Source organism: Puma concolor, chromosome D4 (genome assembly GCF_028749965.1).
Source record: "Puma concolor isolate L17-30 chromosome D4, mPumCon1.1.hap2, whole genome shotgun sequence".
NCBI classification, from domain to species: Eukaryota; Metazoa; Chordata; class Mammalia; order Carnivora; family Felidae; genus Puma; species Puma concolor.
In genome coordinates this window covers 66,725,164-66,748,442 of record NC_141679.1, presented here as the reverse complement: position 1 = coordinate 66,748,442, position 23,279 = coordinate 66,725,164, and the positions used below count along the sequence as shown (strand labels likewise).

The 23,279-nt window shown below is 37.2% G+C and overlaps 2 protein-coding genes and 1 long non-coding RNA gene across 3 annotated transcripts in view; 2 read left to right on the top strand and 1 right to left on the bottom strand.

The window, feature by feature from the left end:
* LOC147574954 (uncharacterized) overlaps window positions 1-23,279 on the top strand; it is a 641,937-nt gene that overhangs the window by 173,797 nt on the left and 444,861 nt on the right. Inside the window, exon 6 of the long non-coding RNA XR_015242915.1 lies at window positions 22,180-22,338. This is a non-coding gene — a long non-coding RNA (uncharacterized LOC147574954). The remainder of the gene's footprint in view (window positions 1-22,179; window positions 22,339-23,279) is intronic.
* LOC147574961 (olfactory receptor 13F1-like) lies at window positions 595-1,620 on the top strand. Its single transcript, XM_086684706.1, has one exon. The coding sequence runs from the start codon at window positions 622-624 to the stop codon at window positions 1,582-1,584; it is 963 nt and encodes a 320-aa protein (XP_086540832.1). The 5' UTR covers window positions 595-621; the 3' UTR covers window positions 1,585-1,620.
* On the bottom strand, window positions 7,129-8,076 carry LOC147574960 (olfactory receptor 13C7-like). Its single transcript, XM_086684705.1, has one exon. It carries the CDS (start codon window positions 8,065-8,067, stop codon window positions 7,129-7,131), a length of 939 nt encoding a protein of 312 aa, XP_086540831.1. The 5' UTR covers window positions 8,068-8,076.

Sequence of the window (23,279 nt, the reverse complement as noted above, 5' to 3'; positions counted from 1 at the left end):
AATGCATTTTTTTAAAAGTTTGTTTATTCATTTTGAGAGAGAGAGAATGTGAGCAGATGAGAGATGAGAGAGTGAGAGAACGAGAGAGAATCCCAAGCAGTCTCTGCACTGCAAGTGTGGAGCCTGACATGGGGCTTGAACTGAACCTGTGCAGGGCTTGACCATGGGATCATGACCTGAGCCAAATCCAGGTTTGATGCTCAACCACTGAGCCACCCATGCGCCCCAGGTCTAATGCCTTTTTTGATTAAACTAAGTGTCACAATGTCTCACTGACCGGTGTTCCTAACACAGAGCTAAGATTCTTACCCTCTGTGTTCTCATGGTACCCGAGGGTGTATGTATATGATGTTAATTGTATTTATTTCTTTACTTGACTGTGTGATATTTTATTCTGAGCTGCCCAAGAGTAGCTTTTTAGGTAATTCAAAGAGATCTTCAGTGACTTGTAGTATATTCAACAAATGAATGAATGAGTGAATAATTAGCATGGTATTGCCAGAATAATGATCCTTTTAAAGTACCCCTAACTAATCCCCTTGAAAGATGGTAGAATTTGATTTTCATATATATACAATGTATATTTTTATTCACTACTACAGATAAACAAAGAGGCATAAAATGGTCAAGGCAAACTTGACAGTCATTTCCAATTTTATTTTCCTGGGGTTTTCTCGTTACCCCAAAGTTGAGGTCATCATATTTGTGCTGTGCTTGCTGATGTACCTGACCACCCTGCTGGGTAATATCATTCTGATGTCCATCACCATCCTGGATTCCCACCTACACAAACCCATGTACTTCTTCCTCAGCAACCTCTCCTTTTTAGACATCTGGTACACCTCTTCTGCTCTCACTCCAATGCTGACAAACTTTGTTTCAGGGAAAAACACCATCTCATTCTCAGGATGTGCCGCTCAGATGTACTTTTCTCTTGCCATGGGCTCCACTGAGTGTGTGCTCCTGTCCACGATGGCGTATGACCGGTATGTGGCCATCTGCAACCCTCTGAGATACCCCATCATCATGAACAAGAGGGCTTGTGTGCAGATTGCCGCTGGCTCCTGGATGACAGGCTGCCTCACCGCCCTGGTGGAAACAGTATCTGTGCTGCAGCTGTCTGTCTGTGGAAGTAGCATCATCAATCACTTCACTTGTGAAATTCTGGCTGTCTTGAAACTAGTTTGTGTGGATACTTCCAGGGTGCAGTTGATCATGCTGGTGATCAGCGTACTTCTTCTTCCTATGCCGATGCTCCTCATTTGTGTCTCTTACGCATTCATTCTCTGCAGCATCCTGAGAATCAGCTCAGCGGATGGTGGAAGCAAAGCCTTTTCAACATGCGCAGCCCACCTGACTGTGGTGGTTTTGTTCTATGGGACAGCTCTCTCCATGTACCTGAAGCCCTCCGCTGTAGATTCACAGGAAACAGACAAATTTATGGCTTTGGTATATGCTGGATTAACCCCCATGTTGAATCCTATCATTTATAGTTTACGGAACAAAGAGGTAAAAGTAGCTGTGAAAAAATTGCTGATTAGGAACCCTCTGTGTGCTTTTTTAATCCCCCAGAGCAAATCATAACATTAGTCTAAGGGATGTATTGACGTGTTCAATACGCACCAGAACATTGGACTAAGAGGGGAAGACACTCATTTTAAATAAGATGTGTGATTTCCTAAGTTTCCTCCTTGACTGACTGCTGAAGCTCTAAGATAATATAGACATATGTTACATAAGCATATCTGAAATCTTACATAAAAAGGGCTCATGGTGACAAATTTCAATATTTTGTTTTGGGTGATAGAATGTAAGTATAGCTTTAAACATTAAGTTAGTGTATTGTTAGTATTCAAAATTATGTGCATGTAATATACAAATGTAAAAACTATAGTAGACTTTTTAGATAGTTTATTATTAACCTCTGTTTTAGGCTGAGTTGTGTCCCTGCAAAACTTATGTTGAAGCTCTAATCCCCAGTACCTCAGAATGTATCTACTTTTGGAGATAAGGCCTTTAAAGTGATGATTAAGTTAAAGCGAGGCTATCAGTGTGGGCCCTCATACAGTTCGAGTTGTGTCATTATGAGAAAATATTTAAGAAATTTAGACACACATGAGTACACGAGTGTTGCTCACACACAGAAGCAAGGACATAGCAAGAAAGCGGCTATCTGAAAGCCAGGGAGAGGCCTCAGAAGAAATCAAATCTGCCAACACTTTAATCTTGGTCTTCTATCCTCCAGAACTATGAGCAAGTCAATTTCTGTTGTTCAGCCAGTCAAGTCTCTGCTATTTTGTTGTGGTAGCGTTAGAAAACTAGTACAACCTCTTTTTCAGCATTGCTAAATTTTTTGGAAGTAATTGCATATTCTACAAAGTGTGACTATGTTTTACATGTGTGGAAATATTTGTGCATGCAGATGGATGTGTGTGATGTGAATGTCTATGTACAAATGGAGAAGGTCTGCACAAATGTATACTGAATAGAAATGGGGTAGAGGAATGCTAGTCTGGAAAAAATAACAGACAGTTTAGCAGTTTGTTGTTGGTCTTCGAGTGTTGACATTATTTAGTAAATTCAAAGAAGCTGCAGGATGTTTCAGTGAAACTACAAGGACCTTCCCTTTTTTACTGTGATATCCGCTAAGACCTATATCTTTTAATTCAAGGGTGAAATGAAGCCATAAGCATTTTAGAAACAAAATACATAATATATTTGTATTATAAAATATACAGTACCCCAAACCCACTAAAATGGTGTGAAGTAGTGAAATACATGAACATATCTTATAATATAAACCACAATATACAAGGAATTAAAAAATGTACACTCATCCGTGTTTGTAACATTTGTATGTCCTTTCTGGACCAGATGACTAAATGTGAGGTCAGTGTGCAAAACTGCTTTTTATCATGAAGCTGTCACCAGAGTCTATAAAATTGATGTTATGCCTTGGATCCTGAAAGCAGTCAGATGAAGAAGATAGGATGAATATGGGATTACAGGGCTGTAGGGCTGGATTTGATTTCTCAGATATGAATGAACAGTCATCAAAGATGATTGGTCCATTGGTGTAAGTAAAGAACTCTGATGCAGCCCTTGACTGGATGAGAGGAGATGCCTAAGGATGATGACTTCACAAAGTTAGGGATGTAAGTCGGTTGACTGGTTGGCTGTGCATTGATGGTTAGACTTACAGGTGAAGACAGATTTGTGAAATCTGGGCAAGAAATCAGGTCTAAAGCTATACATGTTGGGAAATCTTTTGCACAGAGATGGAAATTGAGCCCTTGGTGTGGATGATGTTGTCTAGTGAGAAATTTAGGACAGTTGCCTATAAAATAGTTGGCTATATTTTCCTGTTATTGATCACAGCTGTGGTAAAAATGAAAGTATAGTACACTTGGGATCTAGAGTAAGTTTTCCAAAGGATACAAAATGCTGATTTGATGAACACATGCATCCCAACGTTTTTACCAACACTATCAACAATAGCCAAATTATGGATAATCCCAAATGTCCACTGACTGATGAATGGATAAAGAAGAGAATGGTGTACACACACACACACACACACACACACACACACACACACACACACTGGAATACTACTCGGTGATCAGAAAGTATGAAATCTTGCCTTTTGCAACAATGTGTTTGGAACTAAAGTATGTTATGCTAAGCAAAATAAGTCAGACTGAGAAACATAAATATCATATGATTTCACCTATATGTGGAATTTAAGAAACAAAACAGATGAACATAGGGGAAGAGAAGAAAAAAAAATGAGATGAAACAGAGAGAGAGAGAAACCATAAGAGACTCTGAAATACATAGAAGAAACTGAGGGTTGCTGGAAGGGAGGTGGATGGGGGATGGACTCAATGGGTGATGGGTATTAAGGAGGGCTCTTGTTGGAATGAGCACTAGGTGTTATATATAATTACTAGAATCACTAAATTCAACTTCTGAAACCAATACTATACTATATGTTAGTTAACTAGAATTTAAATTTAAAAAATTTACATTTTTTTGTTTCTGTATAATCTTAGTAATTTTAGGAGATTTCTTTTTTTTTAATGTTTATTCATTTATTTTGAGAGAGGGAGAATGTGTGCACATGCCCTCAAGCAGGGGAGGGCAGAGAGACAGGGAAAGAGACAATCCCAAACAGGCTTTGCCCTGATCACCTCCCCCTCCCCCAGCACACACACACACACACACACACACACACACACACACACACACACACAATGTGGGACTTGATCCCATAAACCATGAGATCATGTCCTGAGCCAAAATTAAGAGCTGGACCTTTAAATCAATGAATTACCCAGGCTCCCTGATCTTAGGCAATTTCTTGAATATCCGAATTTAATTTCCTTGTTTATGAAATGGGAATAATTTATTTAAAAAATTTTAATATTTATTTTTGAGATAAAGAGAGAAACAGTGTGAGTGGGAGAAGGGCAGATAGAGAGGGAGACACGGAATCTGAAGCAGGCTCCAGGCTCTGAGCTGTCAGCACAGAGCCTGACAGGGGACTGGTATCCATGAACCGTGAGATCATGACCTGAACTGAAGCTGGGCGCTCAAGCCACCCAGGTGCTCTGGGAATAATTTAATATATTTATAATAATTATTTAAAAATTCGTATTTGCTAATTCCCAAAGACCACCTGACAATTAGCTATGATGATAGCCTTATCACTTTGAGAGTCAATTTTTTGATATTTTTTTTGGACTAGACCCTAGCTCCAGTTAGTTTCAATTTACCTATTATTTCAAATGTATTGAGCAATATCTATGAATGTGTTATACACCTAGAACTGACATTCTGGTAGTTTTTAGGGATATAAGCATATAATACCTCAAGCTATCTCTTTCTCTCTCCTTCACCCTTTCTCTGATTGTCTGAGCTGAATCATTCCCTGTGTGGTGTCCTCTTGATTCTACTGGGTTCTGACAACTTGCACTGGGCCTCCCTTTCATGTTGACATTTTACTTATTCCATCAGGTCCAAACATCCTGCTGAACAAAACAACCAGGGATTCCCTCCTGAACTCTGTTGGGTTGTTGAAACCTTTGCTGGGTGGCTCTTGAGCAGAGCCGCTCTCCCCTATCCAGCTCAGGTTGTGGCACTGTACCAGGCAGCTCACCTGTATTACGTATAAATACATGTTATGATATCACATAAAAAATAAAACAATTACTACTTACTAGCAATTTCAAGGGGATTTTTTTGAAAGGAAATATTTAAAATGAGACTATTGCTTCTGAAAGAGTAAAATTGTCAGTATTCCTAAGGATTTATCCAATTGATATATTTTTCCCAGCAATTGCTTATTACAGAATAATTATACACTGATATGATTTTTGCCTTACCCAGCCCAAATGACCTCTTCAGTATATTTATCAATCAAATGTATAAGTCTGCATTTAAAATTAGCTGATATTTTACCCAAAGCTTTTGGATATGTTCTTTAGTCCGTGAAATAATACATAAATTCAAGTTCTCATATTTCCCTATATTATATTGCACTTGGATTATATTCTACTATTCTTTAAAAATGTTTATCCAGGGGCGCCTGGGTGGCGCAGTCGGTTAAGCGTCCGACTTCAGCCAGGTCACGATCTCACGGTCCGTGAGTTCGAGCCCCGCGTCAGGCTCTGGGCTGATGGCTCGGAGCCTGGAGCCTGTTTCCGATTCTGTGTCTCCCTCTCTCTCTGCCCCTCCCCCGTTCATGCTCTGTCTCTCTCTGTCCCAAAAATAAATAAACGTTGAAAAAAAATAAATAAATAAATAAAAATGTTTATCCAATAGTTAATTACTGCCTACTGCCTAAAATAAATTTATTTTACATTAGACTTCATACAGAGAACATTGAGTTCTGCCATTGGGTAGATTTCAGAAATGAACAAATGATTATAGTATAAAAGGAAAATAGCCATAACAGAGATAAAGTTCAGGGCAGCATAGAGGAGGGAATAACTAACCCAGTAGAGTTTCAAAGGATTTGTAGAAGATCTCACACTTGAATTGTGTTTAATGCGATTGCTAGGCTGTTACCATCGAAAGAGAAATGTGATTATGGGGATGAAGTGGCATATGCAATTGTCTTTAGGTGTAAAGAACATGATGTAATTGGAGAAGTAATAGTGTAGCACAGCATGTGCAAACATGGGAGAAACATGAGGAAGGGAAGAAGAAGGGGAAATATGTACCTGAAAAATTAGGTTGGAGTCAGTCAAATCCTTGGGTAAAACAAAAACCAGTAATAAACAAACAGACAAACAAGCAGAAAAACTCAAGTAGTTCTCTCGAAAGGGAACTGAAAAATATGTGTTTTACTTGTTCAGTAGACCTACATACAGATGGTCATGCGTTAAAATGGTTTGACTTAGGATATTTTGTCTTCATGATGATATGAAAATGATATGCATTCAGTAGAAACCACACTTTAAAATTTGAAATGTGGTCTTTTCCTGGGCTAGTAACATGTGGTATGATAATTTCTTGTTGCGCTAAGCAGTGGCAGTGGCCCCAACTTCCAGTCTGAGCCACATGATCATGAGAGTAAACAGCTGATTCACTCACAACCATCCCATACCCATACAACCATTCTGTTTTTAAGTTTCAGTACAGTACTCAAATAAGTTATATGAAATATTCAACACTTTATTGCAACATTCTTTGTATGAGATGGTTTTGACCAATTATAGGCTAATGTAAGTGTTCTGAGCATGTTCAATGTAGGCTAGGCTAAACTCTGATGTTCAGTGAATTAGGTGTATTGAAGACATTTTTGACTTAATGATATTTTCAACTTTCAATGGGTTTATCAGGATATAACCCTATCAGTTGAAGAAGATCTGTACTGGATTTTCTTGGAAAAGCTTAATTTAATTTTTCTTATTTCTTAAGGTTTGCTCACTTCTTATACCAGTAGTGTCTACATTTTTATAACAGTCATTTTCATAAAAGGTGAAGTTATTGTCTTCAAATTTCTTCCAACTCCTAAATTCTGTAATTTGACATACAATCTTTATTGTTCTCTTTATATGAAAAGCTTTTGTCTCAAATCTATGAGCTTATTTTGTGCATGAACTCAAAGGTATAAGGTTTTCATCCTTTTCTCCAGAACCAGTGTCTCCTCATCAATTTTCTCATAGCTCCAAGCACCTCTGTATTCCTCAGGCTATAGATGATAGGATTGAGCATGGGAGTGACTACTCCATAGAATAGAGTAATCAGTTTGTCAAAAGCAGAGTCTTTGGACTTTGGCTTCATATATGTGAAGAGGATTGTCCCATAAAACACAGTCACTACTGTTAAGTGGGCTGAACAGGTAGAAAAGGCCTTTTTTCTTCCTTCTGCTGAATTGATTCTTAGTACAGTAGAAAGGATGAAAATGTAGGAGATACAAATTAACAATAATGGAGAAAACAAAAATATTACATTGCCCAACATTATAGCAATCTCATTCAAGGAAATATCTGCGCAAGCCAGCTTGACAAAGGCCAATATTTCACAAACAAATTGGTTAATGACATTTTTTCTACAAAAGGGCAACCGTATTGCAAGTATAGTTTCTGTCAGTGAATTGAGAAAGCCCAGTCCCCAGGAGAGGGCTGCCATCTGAATGCAAAGTGCCTTGCTCATGATGATGGGGTATCTCAGAGGGTTACAGATGGCCACGTAACGGTCATATGCCATCACTGCTAGAAGCACGCACTCGGTGGACCCCATAGTGTAGGAGACAGACATCTGAACAACACACCTAGTGAAGGAGATGTTTTTTTTCTTTGATAGGAAGTGAATCAACACTGAGGGGGTAAAGGAGGATGTGTAACAAATGTCTAGGAGGGAAAGATTACCAAGGAAGAAGTACATGGGCTTATGGAGGCGGGAATCCAGGAGAATTAGTATGATCAAGGTGCTGTTCCCCAGCAGGATCACCAGGTACATCATCAAGCACATGACGAAAAGGAGTTTTTCCACTTTGGGGTACTCAGAAAGTCCCTGCAGAATGAACTCAATCTCTGTCCAGTTCGTCCTGTCCATTTTATTTTTCTGTACCTGGAGTAATCCAGAAGAGAAAACTGCATGTGAGCATAACGCATCAGTGCATATTACCATGTGCAGTGAGAGATCACTGGGGGAGGGGCACCAAGTGTGTCCACACTAGCTGGAGTGGTGCTAAGAGCTCTGAGTTTAGTGTTTTGAATTTCTCTTCTGGTACATATAGGAAGGGATTGAAGACGTGTAATAATTACATTGACCAGCTCTTTAAAAATATAGGCTCTTGTATTCCATTTCCTGAGATAGTGATACACAGTTCTGAGGCAGGGAAGAACTATTTGCATCTGAACAAACATCTATTATTTCCTGTTCTTTGGAACCACAGACTCCACTTTGAATATCATCATTTTGGAAAGCTTATGCTTAATCTGTTAAAAATAACTATGTATTTGATTTTATTTCATGGAAGTTATTAACAATATTATTAGTTCAGGGTTTTATAATTTACTAATATATTCACACATATTACTCATTTTATCATCACTATAATTCTCTGAGAGTGAAATTCACAGAGGTAAAATGTATATAAAAACACAGTGAGTGATTGACTATTCCAGTCTGCATTTTCTGACTTTATATCACCTGCCCTTTTATTTATTTTTAGTTTATTCAGTGTTTAGAGAGATTGCTAATGGGGGAATGGCAGAGAGAGAGGGAGTTGGAGGTTGCACAGCAGGCCCTATGCTGACAGCAGAGAACCAGATGTGGGGCTTGAACCCAGGAATGAGGAAATCATGACCTGAGCCAAAGTCGGATGCTTAAGAGCCTGAGCCACATAAGCACCTGCTCTTTTTGACCAACATGCTATTGCCCTCTCCAAATTATGTGAATTGTCTAAGGAGTGGGAATCAGACATCTTTTAAATAATGTTCTCCAGATGATCCTAAAGTTCAATGTGGAAAAAATCCACCTGTCTAGTGGAGTGCCTCCAAATTTTAGTATACAGACAAATCACATGGGGGAAATTTGTGAAGGGTTCTAAAATTTCTTTTAATGTTTATTTATTTTTGAGAGAGAGAGACAGAACACAAGCAGGGGAGGGGCATAGAGAGAGGGAGACACAGAATCCGAAGCAGGCTCCAGGCTGAGCTGTCAGCACAGAGCCAGACGCGGGGCTCAAACCCACAAGCCATGAGATCATGATCTGAGCTGAAGTTGGACACTTAACTTACTGAGCCACCCAGGCACCCCTCTAAAGGATTCTAAATTAGTAGGTCTGAATTGATTCTAATTGATTCTAACTGATTCAAATCTAATTGATTTGTTAACATGTTCTCAGATGCTGCTGCTGTTGCTGTCTGCAGAACTCACATGAATAGCAAGGCCTTTTAGACCATTTCTCCCCAATGCTATTGCAGAATACCACTACTGCTTCCCTTGTATGTAGGACTGTAATCGAATAGTAGACAATGCAAAACTGAACATTCTGTGACACTTGGAGTTGAGACATCTGTGTGAGTGTATTGCACTCAGTTTTGTATTCTTTAGATTTCAGATATACAAGCAGTCAAACTACATACTACTACATACAGAATAGCTTGTTTTTTGTTTCTGTCCATATTAAAGTCCTTTCTCTTCCATTTGTTGAATTTGCGATTAGGGCCAATATTTTCCAAAAAAGGAATTTGAGATCAGCTCAAGCATCTGAGTTGTGCCTCATAGAGCATGGAGCAAATAACTTTAATTTGAAAAAATTTGAAGAGTAGATGTTAGTAGCTGACAGTAAATAAATCAAAGAACATAATTTTGAAAACACCTTTTCATTCTCAAGGTTTTCTACCTAACTAAAAAACACCCTGAGGGGGGAAAAAAAGACTGATCCTATATATGAGTTTCTAGTTAGTGTTTTTTTTTTTTTTTTAATGTTTATTTATTTATTTTAAGTGAGAGAGAGGGAGAGACTGGGAATGAGAGAGGGAGATAGAGAATCCAAGGCACCATCTGTGCTGTTAGTGCAGAGCATGAGCTGGGGCTCCATCTCATGACCTGTGAGATGACCTGAGCCGAAATCAAGAGTCGGAGGCTCAACCAGCTGAGCCACCTAGATTCAGCCCCCGCCCCCACCCAGTTAATGTTTTTAATCAAGGCTGTGTGAGGCACCTGAATGTCTCAGTTGGTTAAGCTTCCTACTCTTGGATTCCTCGCTGGTCATTATTTCACAGTTCATGGGATGGAGCCCTGTGTCAGGCTCTGTGCTGACAGCCAAGAGCCTGCTAGGGATTCTCTCTCTCCTTTCTCTCTCCCCTTCCCCACTCTCTCACTCTCTCAAAATAAATAAACATTAAAAAAAATTAAACAAGGCTGTGTTTATGGTTAAGGCTTTGGCATTTCTCTCTGTGATAGTCATTTGACGATAGGTTATGCTGCTTTCTATGATGACTGCAGTTTACAATGGTGAAAACATATTCATCAGCATAATATGATGTTTATACGTCTTTTGACTATGTAAAGGAGGGTTCTATTCCAATCCAAGCTGACTAGGCTTTGCAGGCATACATTACAAAGAGAGTAGGAAGGGTTGGGTAAGACAGGATATATTTCTATTTGGTATTAGGATAAAATGTGATTGACTGTAAATGCATATATCACCCTACTCTGAATCTGAAAATAAAATTTTGATAGAGACTTTGAAGGAGCATCAGTTGTCCGGGATCTGTTGTTTCAGGGGTGTTGTGAATTCTGTCAAAAATACCTTTTATTTTCTAGGAACATCTCCTAAAAGTTGATTCCATTTGGAAATTACTTGTAGCAAATAATGATGGTATACATCTGGTATCCTGACAGTTCAGAGGTAATTGCTGTAAAAAATTTTTCCCTTACAACATAAGAGAAACCACCAATGTGCTTTAACGCTTTCAAATGGTTAGGGTGGGGGGAAGGATAATGGACAGTATAGAGGAAATTACTTTCATTACTCTTGTAATGCTAGTGTGACTTTTAGAAAGCAATCGACAAACACTCTTGTTTAATAGCAATGTGACAAATATTTTCTTCATTTTAGCTTATTTCACTAAAATAGTTTCCTGGGAACAAGGGAAAGAAAACTTTTAAGACTCTTGATAGTTTCTAAAAAATCACTTTCCATGCAAAATGTATATTAGATTATTCCATTTTTATTAATCTTTGCCATTACTGGATATTATCTTTTGAAACAGTTTTTCATTCTTAGCTCATGGCAGGGGAATTATTAAAGAATCATGGCACACTAATTTGATGGGGCATTATGCACTTATTAATATGACATTTGTGACAACTTTGTATTAAAACAAAAATGATATTTAAATTATGTGAAAATGTTTAAGTTGGAAACAGAAACAAAACTACAGCATTTTTCTTCTTTTTTGCAAAACTAAAACTTAAACTAAGGTAGCCTAGACAGAATAGACAGACTGGAAAGGAAAACCCAAAACATTAATGGTTACCTTAGAGACCTTTCTCATATTCTTCTGAATTACCCCAGTTTTTAAAATAGATAAAGATAAAGAAGGCATATTATTAAAAAAGAGAAAAACACTAAAGCAAGTGTCCAGTTATTTTAGGAAGACTAACTCAGAATAAAGAATGTTAAAATAATTTAAGTAGTACAATTATTGCCTCAAGTGCCTAGAAACTACACATTGAGGCTGAGCTGTACTGGTGTGTCCTATCAGATTATTAGAAGGAACCCACTGGTACTGGTAGACAGAGAGCATTTATAATCTCTACTCTCAAAAGCTTCCAAAGAAGAGTGTTTTGTGTTTTTAGGAGCTACACCAAGATAGGGGACTTGAGTTCTTGCCTTAATCATGTGTTATCAAAGGAGAATGCAGGCTGTTGATGCCTAGCACAGAATTATTGTTTAGAAGATGACATTCCTATTTGAAAAGGATCTGAACTGGCCTGGATCCTAGCCAACCTCTAATCATCTTCTCCCAACTCCTGGTGTTTTATGAGAATTAACCACTCTGTGGTTCAATGCCCTTGGACTTCATCTGGGCACTATTTTAGTGTTGTAAGAGACCTAAGGAAAGTCTGTGACTTTTTATCCAAGCCAGAAGTCAAGCCCTCTAACTTTCTAGAAGGAAACTTTTTAACTTTCTATAATTTGTTTCATTTTGTTTTATTGACTTAGCTACTTGAAGACCTAATAGTTAAAGTACTAAGATTTTTCAATGTAAAACACATACTATCTGTACTCTAAATTCTCATTAGAGGAAACAGTCCTATCATCCTCTCCAGCTCTTCTAAAGATATCAACTAAGACAACTGATACTGTACAAAAATGAATGGACCTGCTAACTCTCAATTTATAGATTTTATAAACTCTAATATTCAACTAATATGCCACATGAAAGATATATTATTTTAGCTTACAAAGAGAAGAGAAAGTTGCCTGTGATGTCCTAGTATGAGGCGCTTCATATAATTTTTATCATTTAATCTTCAAAATAAGCCAAATGTTATTATGGATTTTACCAATGAGGAAATTAGTTTGAAATTTCAAAGGTTAAGTACCATGATCACTGTCTTCTTTTAAAGTTCTTATTTAAATTCTAGTGAGTTAACATATAGTGTAATACTAGTTTTGGCTGTGCAATTTAGGGATTCAGTACTTCCATACAACACCCTGTTTTCAATATCTTATAGTTGTTAAATACCAGAAGTATGATTTAAATCCTTATCTTCATGATTCCCAAGCCCATTTTTAGCACTATAGTACATTTACTTATTGATAAAATTTCTTCTTATAAAACCACTGTTTAATATGACATACTTAACTTTCAAGCATCCAAATGATAAAAATACACATAAAATATATCGAAATCCTTGGAAAGCATTGAAGGCATTTATTGTCTTCCACTTATGAAGACACTATCCACAAAAATGAATTAAAATTTAAAAAAATAGCCAAAGATCCTTTCTAATGGTCTAGTGTGGACAATTAAGATGTAGGGTGGTAGAATTGATTTGTTACATAAGTGGGAAGTAAAAGAATTAATATTTCTTCTTTTGCCTTGGACCCCTATAGCTAAATTAACACCTATAATTACTTTAGCCCCCTGTTACACATGTTTTGTTTGTAATCCTGTTTTTACCATAAACACTTTTAATTACAAGTTTCCTCAAACCCTTACTGAGCATATTTATGTGTGATTAATATATAAATTATTGTGGGCTCTTTCTCCATATAATTTTTACTTAAGATTTTAGTGAACTATATACTTGAATACAGTAGCTTTTCACCTATTATTTATAAGGGTCTGTTGTATTACAGGCAACTTTCTCTTCCTCACTACCCTCTTTGTGCTATTTGGGGACTTTTTTTTTTTTTCAACGTTTATTTATTTTTGGGACAGAGAGAGACAGAGCATGAACGGGGGAGGGGCAGAGTGAGAGGGAGACACAGAATCGGAAACAGGCTCCAGGCTCTGAGCCATCAGCCCAGAGCCCGACGCGGGGCTCGAACTCATGGACCGCGAGATCGTGACCTGGCTGAAGTCGGACACTTAACCGACTGCGCCACCCAGGCGCCCCAATTTGGGGATTTTTAAAGAAATTTAAATAATATCCTGCTCTTGATGTTGTCCCACCAGCAATGATCACCTCAACAAAATAAACTCGTTATATTTATTGATAGGATGTTTTCCTTTGAAAATGATATTAGTAAAACTTTTCTCTTTATCTTACCTCCTGACTATGTTTTAAAGTCATTCTCACCATTCCATTCTATTAAATAATAGAAAACATTTCCAGGGATTTGAATTCCTTTTGCATTTTTCAGATGAAACCAGAAGATTCTCACTTTGAAAGATGTTTGTTCTCCTTCCTAAAAAGAAATGTGAGAAAGAATTGCTACAACCAGGCAATTGGTCTTCACATGGATTTTCCCAAGAACGTGTCAAGGAAAGAAAACATTAAAAATAAGGACCCATGATGCAACTCTGGTTTCCCAGTATTTGTGCTAAAGTTGATGCTTACTCGAGAGATTCAGTTTCACTTGGAAGTTAATTTAGCACTTATTTTTACAAACTTCTTCAATCCCTAAGGTTGTGAATCAGAAACAGGATTCTCTAGAGATCAAAATCCCTGACTCCCGCACATTCTAAAGACCCAATTATCTTCACTTAAAGAGAATCTTCCCCAGCCATACATTTCTTGGAGTATTCATTGAATATGACTGTATTTGATGGCTTCTACAGAAGCTGGGGTTGGAATCAGAATATGTCCAAAAGGTCTCAGAAGAGTTAACCTTTTACCAAAAAAATTTTTTTTATTCCACAGATAATACCAGGTCAATCCTAAAATACTCCTAAATAGTCCTTCCACCTCTGTAAAGTCTTTTTATCTTTCATATTTTTGTTAGTTCTAGACCATGCACTACACATTTTTTCTTTATACCAGTATAATCATAGTATATAATTAGTATTTGCCACTTTATAGCAATGTTTTTGTGATTTTTTTAGTCTTTATAATATTCCTTTTTAACATTTGAAGAGTCTTTAATCAAGTGGAATTAGTGTAATCTAGCCTATAATTTTAATAGTATTGGATAGTTTAATTTGTCTCAAATTCATGAGATTTTGGTATAATGACCATTGGTATCTATGTATTAGGCTAACTAATCTGCTTTTCCTTCTTCTGAAAAGCAGGTATCATCATGAACACAGCCAGTCAGGGACACACTCCTAGAAGAGTGAATAATCTCCTCACTGTGTGCGCCAGACTTTGTTCAGATTGCTGTTTCCGTGCCATCTGTTCCTGGATTGTTTTCCTGCCTTCTCTCCAGGAGCATTGCAGTACCCTCTGGGCTCTATCCTAGCCAAGCCTGCTGACCTTCAAAACTCTAGGCTTTAAGGCCCATTGGATGTAAGAACTCATGAAATTCGGCCCCTCTAGTTTTCCCAGCCAATGTCTTTGGGGAAACTTTCTCCTTATGTGTTTCCCTGTGTGCTTTTCTCTCTCTAGCCTTTCTCCAGGAGGATGGCTCCCTCCCCTCTGCAGCACCCTGGATCCTTTTCTCCCCAAACCAGGTCTCTCTACTTGCTACCTTCTTTGAGGTGGCCTCTTCTCTCCTTTTAGTTGTGGAGATTGTTGTGGCAGTGCTTAGGTTGATTCTGGGTTATTTAGGATGATTTGATAGTTATCTAGTTGTGTTTGTGGGATGAGATGGGTCTAGTGTCCTCCTACTATACTGCCATCTTCCTGCCTGCTACCTTTTGTAGTAGTTTTCCATACTTTTCTATGTTGTTGAGGGGGAATTATGAAGTCATCATAGTACATCATTTGATGGACTGTTGTACAACCATTAAATAATATCTTTGAAGAATTCGTATTAGTGCAAAAATAGTTATGTTAACATTGTTACATGAAGGAAAAACAAAAACTAGTTTTTTTCATTGTTTGCAAAGCCAAAACCCAACTAGGAAAGCTTATGTGTGATAGACGCTGGAAAGATCTATTTGAAAAATTAACCAGGGTACTTTTTCCTAATTGTTTTAGTTTCTCAAATAAATATGGATACATATGAAAAACAGAAAATATAATTTTAAAAGAGAGGAAAAAATTGAGGTATGTGCCTTATTGTGTTAGAAAGTTTAATTGACAGTAAAAAAGTAATATCTCTATTTAAATAATTAAAGCAATTTCTTTAGGTCTGGAGATTACACATTGAGGCTGAGTTGCCCTGCATGCGCATTAGGACATTTTGTACCTTCTAGGTGATGACAGAAAAGCTAAGTATAGTTTTTTTAAACAATATTTTTGATGGGTGCCACTTTATTGAGCCATTAGGTTTTATAAAATTATGACCCATATCCTAGCTTTATTTATTTTTATTTATTGTTATTTTTTAATACAATTTATTGTCAAATTGGCTAACATACAGTGTATAAAGTGTGCTCTTGGTTTTGGGCTAGATTCCAATGGTTCATCATTACATACAACACCCAGTGCTCATCACAAGTGCTGTCCTCAGTACCCATCACCCATTTTCCCCTCCCCCCACCCCCCCATCAACCCTCAGTTTGTACTTTATATTTGATGGTCTCTTATGGTTTGCCTCCCTTCCTCTCTGTAATTATTTTTCCCCCTTCCTTCCCCCATGGTCTTCTGTTAAGTATCTTAAGATCCACATATGAGTGAAAACATATGATATCTGTCTTTCTCTGACTGACTTATTTCATTCAGCATAATACCTTCCAGTTCCATCTACATTGCTGCAAATGGCATGATTTCATTCTTTCTCATTGACAAGTAGTATTCCAGTGTATATATAAACCACATCTTCTTTATCCATTCATCAGTTGATGGACATTTAGGCTCATTCCATAATTTGGCTATTGTTAAAAGCACTGCTATAAACATTGGGGGGTACATGTGCCCCTATGAATCAGCACTTCTGTATCCTTTGCATAAATTCCTAGTAGGGCTATTGCCGCGTCATGGGGTAGTTCTATTTTTAATTTTTTGAGGAAACTCCACACTTTTCCAGAGCGGCTGCACCATTTTGCATTCCCACCAACAGTGCAAGAGGGTTCCTCTTTCTCCACATCCTCGCCAGCATATACTGTTTCCTGAGTTGTTATTTTTAGCCACTCTGACCGGTGTGAGGTGGTATCTCAGTGTGGTTTTGATTTGTATTTCCCTGATGATGAGTGATGTCGATCATCTTTTCATTAGTATGTTGGCCATATGGATGTCTTCTTTGGAAAACTGTGTCTTTTCACATCTTATGCCTATTTATTTTCTGGAGTATTTGTTTTACGGGTGTTGAGTTTGGTAAGTACTTTATAGATTTTGGATACTAACCCTTTATCCAATATGTCATCTTTTCCCATTCTGTAGGTTTGCCTTTTAGTTTTGTTGATTATTTCCTTTGCAGTACAGAAGCTTTTTATCTTGATGAGGTCCCAATAATTCATCTTTGCTTTTAGTTCCCTTGCCTTTGGAGATGTGTTGAGCAAGAAGTTGCTGCAGGTGAGGTCACAGAGGTTGTTGCCTGTTTTCTCCTCTAGGGTTTTGATGGTTTCCTGCTCACTTTTAGGTCTTTCATCCATCTTGTGTTTATTTTTGTGTATGGTGTAAGAAAGTGGTCTGGTTTCATTCTTCTGCATGTTCCTGTCCAGTTTTCCTAGCACCATTTACTAAAGAGACTGTCTTTTTTCCATTGGATACTCTTTCCTGCTTTGTCAAAGATTAGTTGGCCATACATTTGTGGGTCCAATTCTGGGTTCTCTATTTTAGTCCACTGGTCTATGTGTCTGTTTTTGTGCCAATACCATACTGTCTTGATGATTTTACAGCCTTGTAGTAGAGGCCAAAGTCTGGGATTTGTGATGCCTCCTGCTTTGGTTTTATTTTTCAATAATACTTTGGCTCTTTGGGGTCTTGTGATTCCATACAATTTTTAGGATTGATTGTTCTAGCTTTGAGAAGAATGCCAGTGCAATTTTGATTGGGATAGCATTGAATGTGTAGATAGCTTTGGGTAGTATTGACATTGTAACAATATTTATTCTTCCAATCCATGAGCATGGAATGTTTTTCATTTTTTTGTGTCTCCTTCAATTTCTTTCATAAGCTTTCTATAGTTTTCAGTGTATAGATTTTTCACCTCCTTGGTTAGATTTATTCCTAGGTATTTTATGGTTCTTTGTGCAATTGTAAATGGGATCAGTTTCTTGATTTCTCTTTCTGTTGATTTCATTATTGGTGTATAGAAATGCAACTGATTTCTGTACATTGATTTTGTACCCTGTGACTTTGCTGAATTCATGTATTTGTTCTAGCAGCTTTTTGGTGGAGTCTTTCAGGTTTTCCATGTAGAGTATCATCTTATCTGTGAAAAATTAAAGTTTAAATTCTTGTTTGCCAATTTTGATGCCTCTTATTTCATTTTGTTGTCTGATTGCTGATGCTAGGACTTCCAGCACTATGTTAAACAACAGTGGTGAGAGTGGACATCCCTGCCGTGTTCCTGATCTCAGAGGGAAAGCTCTCAGTTTTTCCCCATTGAGGATTATATTAGCTGTGGGCTTTTCATATATGGCTTTTATGATGTTTAGTTATGTTCCTTCTTTCCCAAATTTTGAGGGTTTTTGTTAAGAAAGAGTGCTGTATTTGTCAAATGCTTTTTCTGCATGTATTGACAGGATCATATGGTTCTTATCCTTTCTTTGTTGATGTTATGTATAACATTGATTGATTTGGGAATATTAAACCAGCCGCACAGGCCAGGAATGAATCCCACTTGATCATGGTGAATAATTCTTTTTATATGCTGTTTTGTTCGATTTGCTAGTATCTTATTGAGAATTTTTGCATCTGTGTTCATTAGGGATATTGGCCTGTAATTCTCTTCTTTTGTGGGGGTCTCTGCCTGGTTTGGGAATCAAGGTAATGCTGGCTTCATAGAATGAGTTTGGAAGTTTTCCTTCCATTTATATTTTTTGGGACAGCTTGAGAAGGATAGGTATTAACTCTGCTTTAAAAGTCTGGTAGAATTCCCTCAGGAAGCCATCTGTTCCAGGACTCTTATTTGTTGGGAGATTTTTGATAACTGATTCAATTTCTTCACTAGTTATGGGTCTGTTCAAATTTTCTGTTTCTTCCCATTTGAGTTTTGGTAGTGTGTGTGTGTCTAGGAATTTGTCCATTTCTTCCCGGTTGTCCCATTTGTTGGCAAATAATTTTTCATAGTATTCTCTGATAATTGCTTGTATTTCTGAGTGATTGGTTATGATAAATCCATTTTCATTTGTGATTTTATCTATTTGGGTCCTCTCTCTTTTTCTTTTTCTTTTTTTTTGAGAAGTCCAGCTAGGCGTTTACCAATTTTGTTTATTTTTTCAAAAAATAAGTTCTTAGTTTCGTTGATTTGTTTTAGTGTTTTGTTTTTTGTTTTTTTTTTGGGGGGGATTCCGTATTGTTTATTTCTGCTCCAATCTTTATTATTTCTCTTCTTCTGCTGGCCTTGGGGTTTCTTTGTTGTTCTGATTCTAGTTCCTTTAGGTATGCTCTTAGATTTTGTATTTGGGATTTTTCTTGTTGCTTGAGGTAGGCCTGGATTTCAATGTATTTTCCTCTTAGGACTGCCTTTGCTGCATCCCAAAGGGTTTAGACTCTTGTGTTTTCCTTTTCATTTGTTTCCATATATTTTTAAATTCCTTCTTTAATTGCCTGGTTGACCCATTCATTGTTTACTAGGATGTTCTTTAACTTCCTTGCATTTGGAGGTTTTCCAAACTTTTTCCTGTGATTGATTTCAAGTTTCATAGCATTGTGGTCTGAAAATGTGCATGGTATGATCTCAATTCTTTTGTATTTACTGAGGGCTGCTTTGTGACCCAGTATGTGGTCTGTCTTGGGGTATGTTCCATGTGCACTCGAGAAGAATGTGTATTCTGTTGCTTGAGGATAAAAAATTCCGAATATATCTGTCAGGTCTATCTGGTCCAGTGTATCATTCAGGGCCATTGTTTCTTTATTGGTTTTCTGTCTACATGATCTGTCTATTGTTGTAAGTGGAGTATTAAAGTCCCCTGCAATATCACATTCTTACCAATAAAATTGCTTATGTTTGCAATTGTCTTATATATTTGAGTGCCCTCAAATCGGTGCATAGACATTTATTTATTTATTTATTTATTTATTTATTTATTATTTATTTGTTTTTTAATTTACATCCAAGTTAGTTAGCATATAGTTTAGCAATGATTTACCCATTTAGCCCATGCCCCTCCCACAACCCCCCAGTAACCCTCTATTCTCTAAGAGTGTCTTATTTTTTGTCCCCCTCCTGATTTTATATTATTTTTGCTTCCTTTTCCTTGTGTTCATCTGTTCTGTGTCTTTTTTTTTTTTTTTTAAACGTTTATTTATTTTTGGGACAGAGAGAGACAGAGCATGAACGGGGGAGGGGCAGAGAGAGAGGGAGACACAGAATCGGAAACAGGCTCCAGGCTCCGAGCCATCAGCCCAGAGCCTGACGCGGGGCTCGAACTCACGGACCGTGAGATCGTGACCTGGCTGAAGTCGGACGCTTAACCGACTGCGCCACCCAGGCGCCCCTGTTCTGTGTCTTAAAGTCGTCATATGAATGAAGTCATATGATATTTGCCTTTCTGTGACTAACACTGCTTAGCATAATACCCTCTAGTTCCATCCATGTAGTTGCAAATGGCAAGGTTTCATTCTTTTTGATTGCCAAGTAATAAGAAACCACATCTTCTTTTAACATTCATCCAACGATGGACACTTGGGCTCTTTCCATTCTTTGGCTTTGTTGATAGTGCTGCTATAAACATTGGGGCACATGTGCGCCTTTGAAACAGCGTACCTGTATCCTTTGGATAAATACCTAGTAGTGCAATTTCTGGGTCATAGGGTAGGTCTATTTTTAATTTTCTGAGGAACCTCCACACTGTTTTCCAGAGTGGCTGCACCAGTTTGCATTCCCACCAACAGTGCAAGAGGGTTCCCGTTTCTCCACATCCTCTCCAGCATTTGATCAATTCTTTAGCTTTCATTTCTTCCTGGAATTTCTTTTGAGGAGAATTCTTCCATTTCATCATTTTGGCTAGTTCCCATGTCCTAGCTTTAATGAGATAGGTTAAAAAAATAGTAACTAACACTTTTCTGTTACAAAATGTAAAAGAATAATTCTCTTTGCTTGAAACATTGTTCTGAGATGACTTACTTGGATACTTCAATTAAGTAATGTTGGATATGGGATTTTGAGGATCCATTATGATTTGAGGAGAAGAAAGGAAAAATAATGGGTCAAGAGCTCTGCTCTTAGGAAAGAAGCTTACTCAGATGGTGATAGACCAGGACCTAAGAAGATAAGTCCAGGAAGCAATTTCGTGTAGTCAGCTCAGTGAACTTTGGAAGCAATGATGTTGGCTACTGTTTTAATTCATTTAATGTTCAGTTCTGTGATTCCCCCCACCCCCCGTCATTACACCTGTAGTCAAAGTCTGTTTTACCTGCGCTAGTGGTTTTGTGGTGAACAAATTGTATTCATTTTTTTGGTGAAGCCGTTCAAGGAAAGGAGAGCACTGTCCTCAGAAGTAGAAGATGGCTGAGAGTACCTGGGATTCTATATATATTTTCACCATTACCTCCTAATTGTTTAATTTAAATAGGTGGCGATTTTATGCCAATTAGCGTGGGGGATAGGTATATATATATTTAGGCGAATTCTTTGGAGATGCTTGCAGTACAGAGTGGGATTGAGTTACAAATTAGTTGGTAGACTTACAATAAGAAACCTGAATAGCTTGATAGCTTCCAGGTTTCATTGTATGCTTGCAGAATTTCTGAATTTCTTGTGAATTTCAAAATGCCATTCATATTCACATAAGTACCAGTAAATTCTGATTTTCAACTTCAATAAGTTTTAGATTATTTTGTACAATAAACACTTTTTCTCTTCTCTCCCTGATTTAATAAATGTGAATTAACTAAATATATATAAAATTCTTTTAACAGTGCCTAGAAATTTATAAGTTTTTACTCTTAATATTGATAACCAAGAGGTAATGTAGCTATACATTACCTAGTATAGCTATGTAACAGATCTTTCTACTATATTATCAATAAGACATGGTAGGTTGAACAGCGGTATGGACAAGAACCCTGGGGTATATTTGGATTAAGCATTTCAGCAGTATATGATAAAAAGAATGGGATAAGACACATCCTCAAGACTCTGGATTGGCTATTTGTAATACAGTATAAATGTAATATAATTAAGCCTTTAGGGGATTATTCTTGAAGTTTTCAAAAGTTTTGAATGTCTTTCCCCTGAAGCAATTTAAAGCTATGGCTTAGAAAAGGGTATAAGTCCCTTAGAGCAAGAAATATTTAAATGGCCTTCCTGAGCCTGGAGAAAATTCTTTAGATAATTTCCTGAGTCTTCATCTTAGGGCAGTGTTTTCACCTTGGCTTGAAGGGCAAATGAAATCTTCCATGGTCTCAAATATTTATTTTTATCTTACTTTTGAACTAGCACATCCAAAATACATTCCCTTTGTAATCAATCATATTTGGCTGTAATGTATAGAAGTTTTTAAAAGCATTTTAAATAGTACCTTTGCCATCAATGTTTTCCAGACCACAAGGCCTGTGACATTATGGTTCCTCAGTGGTGATACCTTCAGATATTCATCAACCTCATGGAAAATTTTGTACAATTGGCTGCAAATAGAAGATCAAGCAAAACAATCTGCTGTGCATTGCAACCTAGGAGGTGAATCAATCTTCCATTTAGAGGTAATTGCTGAAAACATACTAATAACACAAACCTAAGGGGATGTCTGTCCAATGAACTGAGTTGAAATAAGCCATGTGTTTGGGGGACAGAATATTTCTTACTATAAAGAGTCTTTACAGAATAGGAATGAAAAAGTTCCAAGAGGATTTTCTTTGATATAATGAAAAAATGGAGACAAAATTAAAACACATGTTCAAATAACAATTTGAATATCCAAGAAAAAGATGGATATTTAGATGTAGAATTTATCTTACTGGGAATAAAAATTCATTTAGCCAGAATATAGTTTCTGGGTTCATGGTTTTAGTAGTGCTTACCTGTCTAACGGTATCATTTCCCACTGGTCCAATGAGGTACTATACAATAGGAAGCAGATTTGCATTCTTGATATAGAATGTAGACTAAGCTTGTGTCACCGACGTTCTGATTATGTAACAGTTTTCCATTTTTTCTCATAGCACCAATTTGGTTCTGTTTAGCAAATGTTTATCCGGTGCTAATCATGAAAAGACTGACAGTTCCTTTCCTGAAGTCTCTCACTGGAGGTGCTATTTGGAAAATCTTATTATTCGTTCTAAATACATATTAAATTTGTGTAAAAAGTAAATTAAGAGGAGCAATGAGTCCTTAGCTAAGGGGAAAGCATTTTGAATTTCATTGTTATGTTTATATGAATATCTTGGGAATCGTTTTAAATAGTTGTAAGTTTTTGTTATTGTTGGTGGTATATTCCTATGGTAACTTTATACATGATACTTGTCACACACACACACACACACACACACACACACACACACATTTAACTTTCATATGAATGAACTAAAATAGGCTTTCTTTAAAAATGTCAACCTGAGTGTCTGGTTCTAAATGGTGCTGGCCTTTGCTATAGTGGCATAACACTCTGTTACAAAGTGACTAGAGATTGGTATAACATGCATCC